The 15,204-nt window shown below is 38.0% G+C and overlaps 1 protein-coding gene across 1 annotated transcript in view; it reads left to right on the forward strand.

The window, feature by feature from the left end:
- pot1 (protection of telomeres 1 homolog) overlaps nucleotides 1–15,204 on the forward strand; it is an 82,482-nt gene that overhangs the window by 48,504 nt on the left and 18,774 nt on the right. Inside the window, exons 8-9 of the mRNA XM_034024761.3 lie at nucleotides 2,567–2,848; nucleotides 4,416–4,571. Coding sequence (XP_033880652.3) covers nucleotides 2,567–2,848; nucleotides 4,416–4,571 — 438 coding nt within the window. The remainder of the gene's footprint in view (nucleotides 1–2,566; nucleotides 2,849–4,415; nucleotides 4,572–15,204) is intronic.

Raw genomic sequence — 15,204 nt, forward strand, 5'->3', positions numbered from 1 at the left:
GCTATGGTATTTAATCATCATAACTGCATAATCAAGGTCTTTTTACAATGTGTGAGTTTAATACGCCTCGCAAATTCAAATCTTTTTTTTCTTCTTTTAAACATCATAGTATGTTTCTTTTTGTACCCCTTGGAGATGAGGGACATGCTATCAGATATACTCTTGTATTTACATTTATAAGTAGTTGTTAGATTTTTGCAGGTAAATGTAGCTCATTCAAATAACAGAACAATACATTTACAGTAACATACTGTTACCTCTTTATAGACAATCTACAAATAAATTTCACATAACTATTGTCGTTTCATACCTCAAAAAACATTACAACTGTCGGCAATTTCTCAACTCTGAACGTTGTAAAAGGTAAACATGAGTTTTGAAGTTCAACATAATGGCTATTAAATTAAAAAAAAGACTAGATGCAGTTCACTTCTCTTGGGTTAAGTGCTTGTGTAACAATTTAAAAGGCAATCCAGAGAAAAGTTGAATGGCACAATCCAATCATCTAATGTACTCAAAATACAATGGAGAACTGGTATCCCAGTGGTGCTATTACTGCAATTCCTTTAAAACATGTATTTAGGGCTTTAGTATTATCTCACTGCTTTTCCTATCAAATGTGAACAGTTACCATTTCTGTATATACTGTAGTCCCTATTATTGGTGAAACAGGACCAGTATCCAACAACTCAAGAAGGTACATAAGTTCATTCACTTGCTTCAATTTGGTTCCATCTAATGTGTTTTAAGCCAATGAACAAATAAATTAAATTAGAGAGGGCCCAGAAAACGTTCCAATAACCTTTACCTCTCATCCAAATTACAGCCTTAACCATTAAGACTTTGCAGATATGTACAGTGCCGTGAAAAAGTATTTCCCCCCTGTCTGATTTTCTGCATTTTTGCATATTTCTGACACTGAATGTTATCAGATCTTCAACCAAAACCTAATATTAGATAAAAGGGACCCTGAGTAAACAAATAAGACAAAAATTGGATACATATTTCATTTATTTATTAAAGAAAGTTATGCAACACCCAATGCCCCCGTGTGAAAAAGTAATCGCCCCCTTAGACTCAATAACTGGTTACACCACCTTTAGCAGCAATAACTGCAACCAAACGCTTCCTGTAGTTATTGATTAGTCTCTCACAGCGCTGTGGAGGAATTTTGGCCCACTCCTCCATGCAGAACTGCTTCAACTCAATGACATTTGTGGGTTTTCGAGCATGAACTGCTCGTTTCAGGTCCTGCCACAACATCTCAGTGGGGTTTAGGTCTGGACTTTGACTAGGCCATTCCAAAACTTTAAATGTCTTGTTCTTCAACCATTCTGATGTAGACTTGCTTGTGTGTTTCGGATCACTGTCTTGCTGCATGACCCAGCTGCGCTTCAGCTTCCGCTTCAGCTCACGGACGGATGGCCTGACATTCTCCTGTAGAATTCTCTGACACAGAGCAGAATTCATGGTTCCTTCAATGATGGCAAGGCGTCCAGCTCCTGATGCAGAGGTTCTTACTGTGGAATGCAGTGTTTTGGTTTACGCCAGACATAACGGGGCCCATGTCGGCCAAAAAGTTCCACTTTTGACTCATCTATCCATAAAACATTGTTCCAGAACTCTTGAGGATCATCCAGGTGCTTTTTGGCAAACTTGAGACGAGCATTCATGTTCTTCTTAGTGAGCAATAGTTTCTGCCTTGCTACTCTGCCATGAATCCCATTTTTGCCCAATGTCTTTCTGATGGTGGAGTCATGAACACTGACCTTAGCCGAGGCAGGAGAGGCCTGCAGATCCCTGGATGTTGTTCTAGGGTTCTTTGTGACTTCCTGGACGATTTTACTCCTTGCTCTTGGAGAGATTTTGGCAGGACGGCCACTCCTGGGAAGATTCACTACTGTCCCAAACTTTCTCCATTTGGACAATATGGCTCTTGACTGTGGTTCGGTGGAGCCCCAGAGCCTTAGATATGGCTTTGTAACCCTTTCCAGACTGATAGGCATCAACAACTTTTTTCCAGAGGTCTTCAGGAATTTCTTTTGTTCGTGGCATGATGTGCCTCTAGAACCTGTGTGCTGACAACTTCACTCTGATGGTAAGGGCCAAAGTTAGTCAGATTTATATTGGGCAGGGCTGGCCCAAATCAGGCCTGGTTGTTAACCAAAGTACTCAAACAGCTGACCCTAATTATCCCTTAAATTGGGTTGAGATAACTAGGGGGGGGGCAATAACTTTTTCACACCTGAAGATTGCATGTTTGATTACCTTGCACACCAAACAAATGAAAGAAGCACCAAACTGTGGTGTCATTTTTTCTCTGACTCCCTCTATATACCACTACAACCCACAAAAAAATCTGACCAAATACAATGTGAAAAATGTGCAAAAATGCAGAAAATCAGACTGGGCAAATACTTTTTCATGGCACTGTATATGCTATACTTATGCTTTGAGATACCTTATCCCAATATACTATACTCATAATCATTTAAACATGTTACAGATGGAAGTCCACATGGTGTTTTATAGAGGAATGTGACGTCCTGCAACTGTTTTTTCACAGACGGAGCGATTCCAGGGTGAACTAAAGGGGGTGACAAGTGCAGGCTTTTCCGCTCTGACATTTGATGGAAGAGTGGGAGGTCCAGTAATTCCACGGACGGGAAGCAAATCTTACCACTTTGTAGAGGAAGACCAGAGGATGCTTGAAATGTTGCGCCAATGGGCAGCCAGTCGATGTTCTCCCTCTGAACAAAATCTGTCTACAGTTCAGCCAAAGCAGTTTTTTGACTTGACATGCCAGCTTGTGGCAAAAGCAGAGCTGGTCAAATCTGTGCTTTTAAAGGTATCTGCAGCTAATATTTCTACGTGCCTATATAGTATTGTTACTGTGCAGTGTTCTAATTTAACTCGCCCTCTGCCCTTGCTTACTATTCCATTGTGTATCATTCCAATTGTATCTTTTAATACATAGCCAGTGGGCAACATGAAACTCAAAAACGTCAAGAAGTAGTTTTCATATTTGTCAGTTGTTTATCAGTTACCAGTTGGAAAACCTGCATTTCTCTTTGTGGTATTAAGAAACTGTAAAGATGGTGTCATAATGAGTATGTAAAGTATTGTGGTATTCTGATTTGACCCTCTAAAGCCTGTGAAGGAGAAAGCCAGAAGTTATTTTCTACTGTATTTAATACTGTACCTCAGAGGAGATCATTATAGGGAAAGCTGTTTCACGGGAGTTAAGGTTTGAATATAGTATAAATTAGAAATATAAATTTAAAAAATAATGTACTGCATATTTAATAAATGAACCTAATTAACTAATCCATACATGTTCTTTTAAAGATGGTAACCTACAGCAAGTTCAGTGTAAATATCTTTGGACAGCAGTAAATGTCATTTTCTGTAAGGCTTGGCTGTTTCAAGTGGCCTTATCTGTTCTGTGTGACTGCTCTGGGATATCTGCTGTGCAGTGCTGGCTACAGATTAGTAAAGACTAGACACTTCATTAAACTATGGAGGTCTGAGCAGATCATTACTGAAGGGCACACTCTCAAGTAGCACTGATCTCAACGGAATGAGAATTAGGAAAAACTAAAACAACATTTTCAAGCAAATCAGATCAGTTGAATTCATATTTTAAAATCGTGAGTGAACAGATACACAAAAGGTATGGTCTTTTTTAGTGATATTAACAGCAGGATTTGTGTATACTGCCACTCTCCCCCTGCCCCAAGCGGTGTCTGAACTGCATACCATTCAAATTCACATGTTTTGCTTGTATAATTCTTGTTAACATAGACGTGCTTCAGTGAAAATTTGACTACCCATAAAACATTTACAAGTAACAATGACACAGACAGTTGTACTGTGACACTACCCTTTGAAAAAAATTTGGAGTAAAATGTAACTGAAGATAATTTCACAGTAGACTGCATTTCAGGTAGTTTGTTAACTTGTATTGTTCTCCAAATGTCAGAGATGGATGGCATCCTAAAACTCATATAGTAGTGACATGTGAGACGATATAAAATGTGCACTGTGTGGAAGAATGGCAAGGTTAGCAATGTTGGTGTTTACAAAGTTAAGTATGTGGAATTTCAAAATTTGGTTTTAAGACACATTGGGACAGATTTTTGTGTTTAGGAAAAGCAAAATTAAAGGAAAAGGGTCTTTTCACAGAAATGTAACATTTGCTACATTAGGTAAGTCGTCAGTATCAGACTACTGGCAAGCCCAAAACTTTTTAATGATTGAACTTCTATGGATTAGGATAGGCCTGACATAAGCCTAATGTCATTGAATTGTCAGTATAACAAAGGTATGATTTCCATGGAATATTCCAAAGCTATTAATTGCGACTCAAAATAAATATTTAAGATTTATTATAAAAACTTGCTTTCCTTTTACAGGTCTGGGATGGAACTAAATGCTCTCACCCAGTTTGGAAGGTACTTGAAGAGGAGGACAGCCTTGAAGGAAATGCTGTTCTCATGCACGAGTTGCAGAATCTGACAGTTGATGTTCAGGTCTATGATAACCATATAGAGGTGGCCAAATCCTTAAAGGTAATGGGTCTTAATAGACCAATAAATGCTTAATCCTTTTTGCTCTGATGTGGGTCTTGATGGTCTGTGACCTATAATAATGATGTTAAAATCTGACTTGTAAGACTTTTGATTGTTAACCTTCTCATATTTCATTTTGCATGCAAATAACTGAATATGAAATAACTAGTCTCTCACATTACCAGCAAAACCAAACGCCTTTTTTTTCAGATAAGTAATCTAAAATATAACAGTATAAATATCCTGTACTGTGTTGTTGGATATTAAGTCACTTTAGTCACTGTAGGTTGTTGCAACAAAAAATAAGATTAATTTAAGAAATGTAGGGCATTAGGGCACCCAGCCTTCATTCTTGCCTTATTTGCTGTGTGTCTTTTCACAAAGCATGCACGATTAGTAATCGTGATTTATAAATGACTAGTGGAGTGTGCAACTGTATTCTACAGGGGGTCATATTGGATATTGTCTCTGCACCTTTATTTAAGATTGACAGATGCAACAGACACATTGCACTGCTGTACTAGTTTTAAAATATAGCCTGATATATTCGTTAACAATGCTGTCTTTTTCAGTTATTTTTTTCTTTTATGTATTTTTTTTAATCGAGTTAGATATTTCTCAACAGCACTGATTCAAACTCAGAACTGTAATTCCAAATATTTTTTTAATGTTCTACTAGCTTTACCTGCTAGATAATTGACCATGGTGACAGTTAGATAGTGAAGACAGGTAACGTCTCACTCCTAATGGCTTTGTCTAAATCAATTCTACATCACGTGGTTTCTGATGAATGTATGTATAGTGGTAGCCACGGCCAGCTATTTACCTGTCGCAGTGCAGTAACACACAAATGTCACGAGGTTGCAATCCTTTTTTTTCTGACCAGCTTTGAATAAGCAGCACTTCATTAGTTACCCCACCAGATGCCAAAAGAAACCTGAGAACAAAGCTAAACTGCGCATGGTTTGGAGTTATGCTCTGATGTCAATCGATTGTTCATGTTTGTTTAAATGGGAGGAGTTATTGTATTAAAATCAATATAACAGGCTGTGTAAAAAGTGCTTAGTATAAATACCCCACAAAACTCTATTTTTTTCAAGTGTACAGAAGATGATCAATCCAACAAGAATATAAATCCAACTGTAACATATGCCAATAGCAACAAATGTTAGTGCTTTTATCTACAAGCTCTACCCAAATGGACTCGCTTTGGTAGTTTAAGAAGTCAGTGTTTTCTTCTTCTAGCCCATCCCTAACATGTAGAGCTACACCTCCTCTCCTAATTAGTCTATCTTTTCAGAATAGTTTATACCCCTGCATGTGGAATTGTTCTCCATCTTCAGAACTAAGCCAAGTTTATGTGATTCCAACAACGACATACTTTTTAGTTGACACTTGGGCTAAAAGTTCTAACTATTTACTGGATGCTCACGAGTGGCGCATCCAGTAAAGGCGCTCCGCTCGGAGTGCAGGATGTGCCCTATAGCCTGGAGATCGCAGGTTCGAATCCAGGCTATGTCGCAGCCGACCGTGACCGGGAGTTCCTAGGGGGCGGCGCACAATTGGTTGTGCGCTGCCCGTGTAAGGAGGGCTTAGGTCGGCAGGCGAATCCATGGCTCACCGCGCATCAGCGACCCCTGTGGCCGATAGGGCCCCTGTGGTTCTGCAGTGGAGCCGCCAGATCTGTGTTGTCCTCCGACACTATAGGTCTGGTGGCATTGCTGTGGATCTGCAGTGTGAAAAATGACGGCTTGGCAGGAGCACGTTTCGGAGGACGCGTGTTCCAGCCTCCGTTCCCTGAGTCGGAGGGGGGGTTGCGAGCGGTGAGCCGAGGATACAGATAATAATTGGGCATGCTAAATTGGGGAGAAAAACCGGGGTAAAAAGATTGGCGACGACTAAATTTTAAATAAAAAAAAAATAAAAAAAAAAAATAAATTATTTATGGCATTGACACAGGCATTTATTCTATGTGACCTTACACTATTAGCCCTAACTAGAACCTGATTTTAGTAGCCTAGTTTAAATCCCTTCTAGTCTTCCTAAGGGTTCTTTCTATGCTCCATGCTAGAATAGCTGCTCCCTTATCATTAAGGAGTGAGCCATCTTACTTGTAAAGCTCGCTTTTCCCCCCCAAAAGGTACTCCGGTTATCTACGAACCCCAAACCCTCTCTTTTGCATCCCTTTTTCAGGGTACACCTAATGTTAAAAATCCCGCCTGCGACCTGGCCCTTTAAATCTTTTAACTCAGACACTGCAAGAGACAGTCCTGCTGGCATTGCACCGTTCGAAAGAGGAGTCTTGGAGCTTCAAAACGAGGTCCTATTAGTGTATTTCCAGCATTGGACCATGTCAGGAGAGAGCCGTGAATGCGAGTGTTTTGCAATCTTACAAAAGTAGAGAAATGGCGACATCAAAGGCACAAGGACCTATTTTCCTATAACTATATATTTGTTTTTTTATGTTTGTGGATCAGATGCATGACACAAGTCAGCTGTTAGGGTTAGGTTGCCATGGTTGCCACCTTGCAGGGCTTTTAGCCACAGCGAATAGCTCCACCTTGCACCACATGATCAGGGTCCCTGGCACGAATAATTTGAGTTTTTTTTGTTTTGTTTGTTTTTTTTCTTTTTTTTTTTTCTTTTGCACATTTCTTCGATTTGTTCAGTTTTCATTTTGGTTACTTTTGGTCTTTTATATATATATATATATATATATATATATATATATATATATGGCCGTAATTCCTTTTTATTATCCAGTGCAGTTTTTTTTTTTTTTTTTAACATGTTCCTTACATGTTGTTGAAGTTGAAGTTTAATTGGACACTGTCAAATTTGAGCTGGCCATGCTACTTTTTAATCTAAAAAGCATCTCTCTCTTTCTGTGTTTATTATCTGTACTAAACAGGGTGAATCTTAGACTATTTCACTTTTTTTTATGGAAGCCTAGTGTGTGCACATTCATTTCATGTATGACATGTACCTGTAACCTTTATAGTTCGTTATAGGCACAAATCTAACAACAGTAAAAAATATATATATAAATAATAATCATGGTTTTAATCGCATATTAAATTGATACAATTAATACATCGATCTAATTTAAATTAGTTTTATTACTGATGCTAATTATTTATTATTATTATTATTAATTGTTATTATTATTAGTAGTAGTAGTAGTCGTAGTAGTAGTAGTAGTAGTAGTAGTAGTATCCTTAACTGTAAATAAAATCATTTAAAAATATTTATTTAACCAGGAAATACCCATTGTGACTGTCACGAAAATTTACTAGGGGCAATAATTTAGAAATTACAAATACAACCAACGCAATAAAATGTTCGGTTCAAGATTGATCAGCAGCATACAGAGATCAGAAAACAGAATAAATAGGATATCTATTTTTAAATGTGATCGTGGACTGAAATAAATTCATTTTATTTATTTTTTTAAATAAGATTATAAATATGTAGCTACAGTAAGCACTTCTAGGAAATGAACTGTTAATTGTGAAGAGAACATAAAAATATATCATCATATCCAAAAACTGCAAACCATTGTTATTGCAGAAGATAACTGCGATTTAATTGACAGCCCTAATTTAAACCAATCATTCTGCTAAGCCTCTCCTTCACTGCCCTCAGCACTGTAAGCACCCAAGAGAAGATTACTTGACTCTTTTAAGCATGGCAGCTAGTTCTGTGAACCTCTCTTTCAGTACCTCTGACCTCTCACGTATATTATTTGTCCCTACAGTCCCTGTTAGTTCTGTACTTGGCCCGTTTGTTACCTGAATTACTCTGTCGCTCACATCTTCAACTCTGGCACCAGAGACAGATAACACTGGAAATCTTCCTGTCTACATGCCTTAGAATTTAATCCCCCACTGTGATTGTCCATCTCTGGTTGTCCACACTCTTTTGATTAGCAGGCTTGATAGTAGTAAGAACACTATTCTCCACTGTATACTACCACTGTATTTGGAGTAATACATCTCAGACAATCATTATACAAGTCAGAAAGCCTCATTATTGTTGGAACATTCTTTTGACCAAGGCCACAGAGTGGGTGAGCTACAGTAAAGGACTCCATTCCTTATAAAGAGCTTTGTTTCTGTGGGTTTGCTGTGTTCCGCTAAGGCCAAGAATGCAAGCCACTGGAAAAACAAATAACAATAACAAATACAGTATATACAATTTTTCCTGTAGAAAACAGAGTGGTGTTTTGGACCAGTTTAGTGGCAATTTACCCCAAATGTGTGGTTTGTTCTTCCATCCCAGTATTTTCTTTCATATTTTGCTGTATTTGTGCCTTTCATGCCAGGCACCTTGCACCATTGTTCTACCATAGACTGAGGTCCTAGTGGCTCTGCTGCTAGTGATGTCTGCCCTCTGGGTTTTCTTGATGGGTTCACTCTACAGGACAGAATGTACTATCCCAGCTAACAATTTTAAGTTCCCAGAACGTTCCAAGAACGCTTGTTTTAAGTTACGAGAACGTTAGGAAAGAACGTTTCCTGAACGTTTTTCAGGCACATTTTCCAGATGTGCTTAGAATGTTATTTTGATAAGAATTACTTAATATTCATACTTTTTCAAAACATTATATTATCAGATATTACATAAATAATGTGTACCCACTTAAATCACATGAAATTAAGAATATGAATGACTGTTTTGCATTTTAAATTTAGACAAATGTGAAATTAATCACCACCATACAAGTAAAGAACATTTGTTGTTGTTGTTATTATTGCTATTGCAACCCTTAAAACATGTCCTTGATCTTTTCCTTTCCTCTTCTCACTTGGGGGAGAAGCAGGGGTTTGAACAGGGTTACAAGGAGTCTTTGGAGCATATCTGCAAGTACTTTTATTTTTATTTGACCTCCCTGCAGAGTTACTGGGCACCCAGAAATAGAAAGCGCTGGAGCAGCATCTTATCAGGGGAACCATACGTCAATACCAAAAAAAAAAAAAACGTTCTGTGCACTCTAATGCGTCCAAATGCAACATCAGATGTTACTTTAATAACTTCACAATTAGCAGCAACATTCAAAATAATGTCCACAAAAACAAATGAACTATAGTTTGTTCTTTATTTTTTATAGTCTAGGACTAGTTAATTTAAAGTGGAAAAATAACGAACATAAAAGGTTGTATAGTTATGTAAATCTTTTTTATTTCTAAAAATTCTACAGTTTATTTATAATGATTCTGTAAGGCACTTGAGTTGATGAAATCTTCATTCACTGGCCACATCCTCTTGGTGTTCCATCTGGAAAACCATACAAAAAGCTCAATATAATCTGCATATAGTAACCAGCATTGCGGTTTGTTGTTCAAGTGTTCAAACAAGAGGCAATCAAATATGATCGTATTACCCCGGGCTATGGTCGGGCCTCAGGGCCCCCAGTTTCAGATTCTTAGTTGATATGAAACAAAATAAAAACTGACAAATCATGAATCAAATCAAATTAAATTCAAGTACAAAAATAATAAGTAAAAAAATGTCTAGGTAAGTATATGAATAGGCGAGTGCTCGGAAATGGTAGTGCGTGTTTTTAATTAGTTCAGTTTTCTCCAAGCTGCACACGCACAACATCATCTAATTTAAATACAGAGATGACCGAATCAGAATTTCTGGTTGCACGTCAGTTTCTTCAGACACATACACTACCAGTCAAAAGTTTTAGAACACCCCCATTTTTCCAGTTTTTATTGAAATTTAAGCAGTTCAAGTCCAGTGAATAACCTGAAATGGTACAAAGGTAAGCGGTAAACTGCCAGAGGTTAAAAAAAAAAAAAAAAGTTTAGGTTACCAAAAACTGAAAAATAATGTACATTTCAGAGTTATACAAAAAGGCCTTTTTCAGGGAACAAGTAATGGGTTAACAACTTACAGCTGTTCTGCAGCAATGGAAGTAAATTAAGCCTTGAAAGTTGATGTTAACAATTCCTACAGGTGTCCCAACTTTTGATGATTACTTACAAACCCTCTGTATAAAATCAGTGTTGGAACAGACTGTGTTACTACACCCTCTTAAGCATTATTTGGACAGTATTGTACTGCAGGAAGTAGTATATTACTCTCATAAAAAAAAAAGGCAATTAACAAAGGAAGACAGACAGACCATTATAACCCTTAAAAGTGTAGGTCTTTCCTTTAGAGAAATTGCAAAGAAAGCCAAGGTGTCAGTGAGTACAGTTTCCTACACCATCAAAAGGCACTTGGAAACTGGAGGAAACTCTGACAGGAAGAGGTCTGGCAGACCCAAAGCCACAACAGAAGCAGAAGACAAGTTTCTGAGAGTCAACAGCTTGCGTGATAGGCGGCTCACAGGACAACAGCTTCAAGCACAGCTTAACACTGGTCGAAGTAAGCAAGTCTCAGTTTCAACTGTGAAGAGAAGACTTCGAGCTGCAGGTTTGACAGGTCGAGTGGCAATAAGAAAGCCATTGCTAAGATGGCAAAATAAGAAAAAGAGGCTTGCCTGGGCTATGAAGCACTGCCAGTGGACTACTGAAGACTGGAAGAAGGTCTTATGGACCGATGAATCAAAATTTGAAATCTTCGGTTCATCACGCAGAGTTTTTGTACGCCGTCGAGTAGGCGAAAGGATGGTTCCTCGGTGTGTGACACCAACTGTCAAAAACATAGAGGAGGAAGTGTGATGGTCTGGGGCTCTTTTGCTGGATCCAGAGTCGGCGACTTGCACAGAGTGAGTGGCACCCTGAACCAAAACTGCTACCACAGCATTTTGCAGCGCCATGCAATACCCTCTGTTATACGCCTAGTTGGTCAGGGGTTCATCCTACAGCAAGATAATGACCCAAAACATACCTCCAGGCTATGTCAGAACTACCTTAGAAGAAAAGAACAAGATGGTAGGCTTCAAATCATGGAATGGCCAGCACAGTCTCCAGACATTACTACCCTCAGTGTCAGGTTTGACGCTGCTTGATCTGCGAAGTTCACAGTCTTTTTTGCTTTGTTCGTCAGCGTAAAGGTCTTTTCACACTGAACGTGTCGCGTCAAAGTCCAGCGTAAACTTTATTTTTTAGAATACTATACATCCTATGGAGGCATTCACACTGGACGCATCGCGTAAAACCGACAGCGTCAAAAGTAGACCTTGTCCTATTTTTCTGTGCGCGTCGGTCGTAAATTTGTCTATAACCAATCACACTCCAGCTCTCGCCCCCTCGTCGGCATGACAACAAACATCAACAGGTAGCCCCTACTGTATTTCATTAACACAAACAGAGATGAGCCTAATGAAAATGAGTGATTTAAAACAGTAGATATTGTCAAAATGAAAAGTTTCCTTAAAGATAATGGAAACAAATATAGCTACAGTAAAGAAAACAAGACAACTCTTTTTTGGCCTACTACATATCCTGAATAGCTAATACTCTTTAAATACGGTATTTGCAAAATGTTTTATCAGTCCCCATTGCAGAACCCTTTATTATTCTAAAATGAATCACAAATGTCATACCCAATAATTTTACATTGGTAGTAACTGGGTAACATTAGCAGTAAAACTGCACTGATGGGATGGATTATTCATTTAAAAAAATGTGGTGTGTCAGAATATTTCATGAGTAAGGAGCCTCTGTGACATGGGCAATATATACCTTGCATCCAGTCATTCTGTTGTTTTGAGATGGCTTGTTCATTTAAAAGCAGATGATTACCTTATCGATTATTTTGGTCAGATATACCAAGGTAATTAGTAAGCAAGGGGCCTGAGTGGGGAAAATGTGTCAGCAGTTTATTTATTCAACTGCCGTAATACTTGTATGATATTATAAAAACATAAATAGGTAAAAGCAGGCCCAACAGGAAACAGAGACGTAGCGGAGCATAGCTGTTCTGGTTGACTGATTTAAAATGAAAAGATTGTATTTGGCTGCAACCATATCTACACAAATACTGCCAGTGTGAATTGTGAACTGCATTAAGTTTTCATAGAGGTTTGCAGTAAATCAGTCCCAGGATCTTCAAAGGTGTTAAGGTCTTATGTGGGGATTCAGAAGACACTTGGGCAACCCTTTTGAATTTCTCTTTATCAGAAAGGTTTAGATACAGCTTGCTTTAGCATAGTACAGCGTCTTTATTCAGCAGTTTTTTGTTCACAGGCAATATTGTTCTGACTCTACTTTACCTGGAAGCATTATACTCCTCTGCGCTCAGTTTCAAACAGATGTCACGCTACATTTTGAGAGTAAATGAAGGAGATGAATTAGTCTAGGAATTCTGACAGCTTTTTAATTGGTCACAGATTTTACTTTCTTTCAAGAAATACTGAAACTGGGAAATTATTTGTTTGAAGATCTATGGATGTACTTTATTTATTTATTTATTTATTTATTTATTTATCTTTTTTGTCAAGTGATCTAGTGAACCACGATCTTGGTGTTAAATCTGAGTTGTTGCAGATTTACTGTTTGATTTGGCAGTGCATTAATGGTTGAGTAAAATGAAAAACTGGTTTTAAATTAAATTGTTTTTAGAAACTGTTCAACCAGTTTTTGAGTGCTCTGACTGTATTTAACAGATGCCTATTATGTAAGTTAGGTGCCAATGTTTTTACTTGACTGCTTTAAAGTTTTGATCTTATTGAAGGGCAGAACCCTTGGATTAAGTTTTTCCTAATTTACTTCAACAATGGCAATTGGCTTTCTCAGTTCTCATAAACCAATCCAAAAGATGGCATGGTTAATCTGTGCCAGTGAAATTCTAAGATCATCATGCTATTGCTTAGCTCTGAATAATGAAAATCTCATTGCAAAAGAGCAGGGTGGCTAACTCTCGTCCTGGAGAGCCGCAGGGTCTGTTTTCCGTTCCACCCAAGTTCTCAATTACTATTTATTATCTTAATTGGTCAACACAAACATTTTCCGGGTCTTTAGACTGATTATTTGAAGATACCCAGAAAACCTGCAGGATTGTGGCTCTCCAGGACAAGTGATGACCACCCCTGTAATAGAATCTTTAGTTTCAAGCACCCCAGTGTTGTTTTACTGAATATTTACACTGGCTTAAAGCTTAAAAATTAACACAATAGGAACAACTAGTCGCCAGAATTTTTTTAACAGGTAGAAACAATATTAAAAGAGACGTTTTAAAAAAGAAAAGAAAAAAGTTCCAACCCTCGGCCACTATTTTTTTTTATTTTTTTTTTGATGTTTTGAGAAGTAATTATTTCTTACATGAGAGTATTATTCTTCAAATAATATATCTGCTACCCTTAATATAATGTACCCAGCGGACCAGATTAGCTGATTACCTGTCATTTTATACGCATTAAAAAATAAATATGCAACACATTAAAATTTAAATATACAACTTTGCTGCACACCTTGTTTGCGTCCCCTATAACTTCCACTATCAACTACATCTCCCAGAATACAATGTCTTTAATTACTAGGAAACTACACAAGAAAAACCAATCCCAACAAACATTATCCAATCTCTGGCTAGCCCTGTTGTCTTTGCATCCAATCACAGTAAGAATAAGAAAAATTCAAAGCTACACAGGTTGAAGCGTAAACACCCCAGTCCAGCTACAAATCCAACTAGAACTACCATCAGAGGCAATCGCTAAAAAAAGGTGCCTATAATATTAAACAAACTGTTTTATAACTTAATAATGCATTTCCTTATTTTATTTATCTGTATGGGAGAGTGTGCAAGATTGGCTGGTGAGATCTATGGACAATGGAACAGAGCAGGATCAGTTTCCTCATCAGGTCAACATATGATGTTCTCCCATCACCACATAACCTTAATCTATGGGTAGGAGAGGATCCGTGGTGTCCTTTGTGTTCATCGCCAACTACATTAGGACACATTTTGACAGGCTGTAAGGTGGGTCTTAGCCAAGGATGGTTTACTTGGTGTCTTGACCAGGTGCTGTGATGTTTGGCCTTAACATTGGAAGACAAGCGCAGCACAACCAACTGCAATGCCAGCAATATGTGACACACAAAGAACAACATTCCTCCGTCCAGGGGAGCAACCCAGACCCAACGCCTTATCTGGAGCGCTGAATGTACCTCAATGTATTCTAAACAGGAAGACAATATAGTTACTTCAGCAATCTGTCAAGCAGTGATTGATGCACCATTTAGCTCTCATTCATTTATCACTCTGCTACAATTGCTGAACTCTTTATGTTTCCACAGCTAAACTATTACAAATGTGACAGTATTTGAGATAGCACAATATTTTATTTCAGCTGAGACATTAACCCATTTTGTTATAGATTGGTTACAGGCAGGTGGGTTTTTCTGAGGAGTACATTAAAATAGTTTTCAGCTCAACAAATACCCAGGGTTCACTGACTTTTACTAAAAGCTTATTTAGCAGAACTGTCCATATAAATTGAGATTGAAAATCTGCTAAAATGTTGTTTTTTGCTAAGGTCTGATCACCGCCAAAAAGAAACACAGCCTTGTGTAAGAACATACCTTTTCTCTTTGTGCATTTACACTTTAAACTGACCCAAGCTGGCTTAAAAGATCCTTATTTGAACCACCCGTTTACACTTGAGCAGCTCTCTAAGCTGGCTGTATGCGTGTGCATGGCCCCTGAACTGAAGTGTGTGACCTGGCTTTGATCTCTC

Source organism: Acipenser ruthenus, chromosome 7 (genome assembly GCF_902713425.1).
Source record: "Acipenser ruthenus chromosome 7, fAciRut3.2 maternal haplotype, whole genome shotgun sequence".
NCBI classification, from domain to species: Eukaryota; Metazoa; Chordata; class Actinopteri; order Acipenseriformes; family Acipenseridae; genus Acipenser; species Acipenser ruthenus.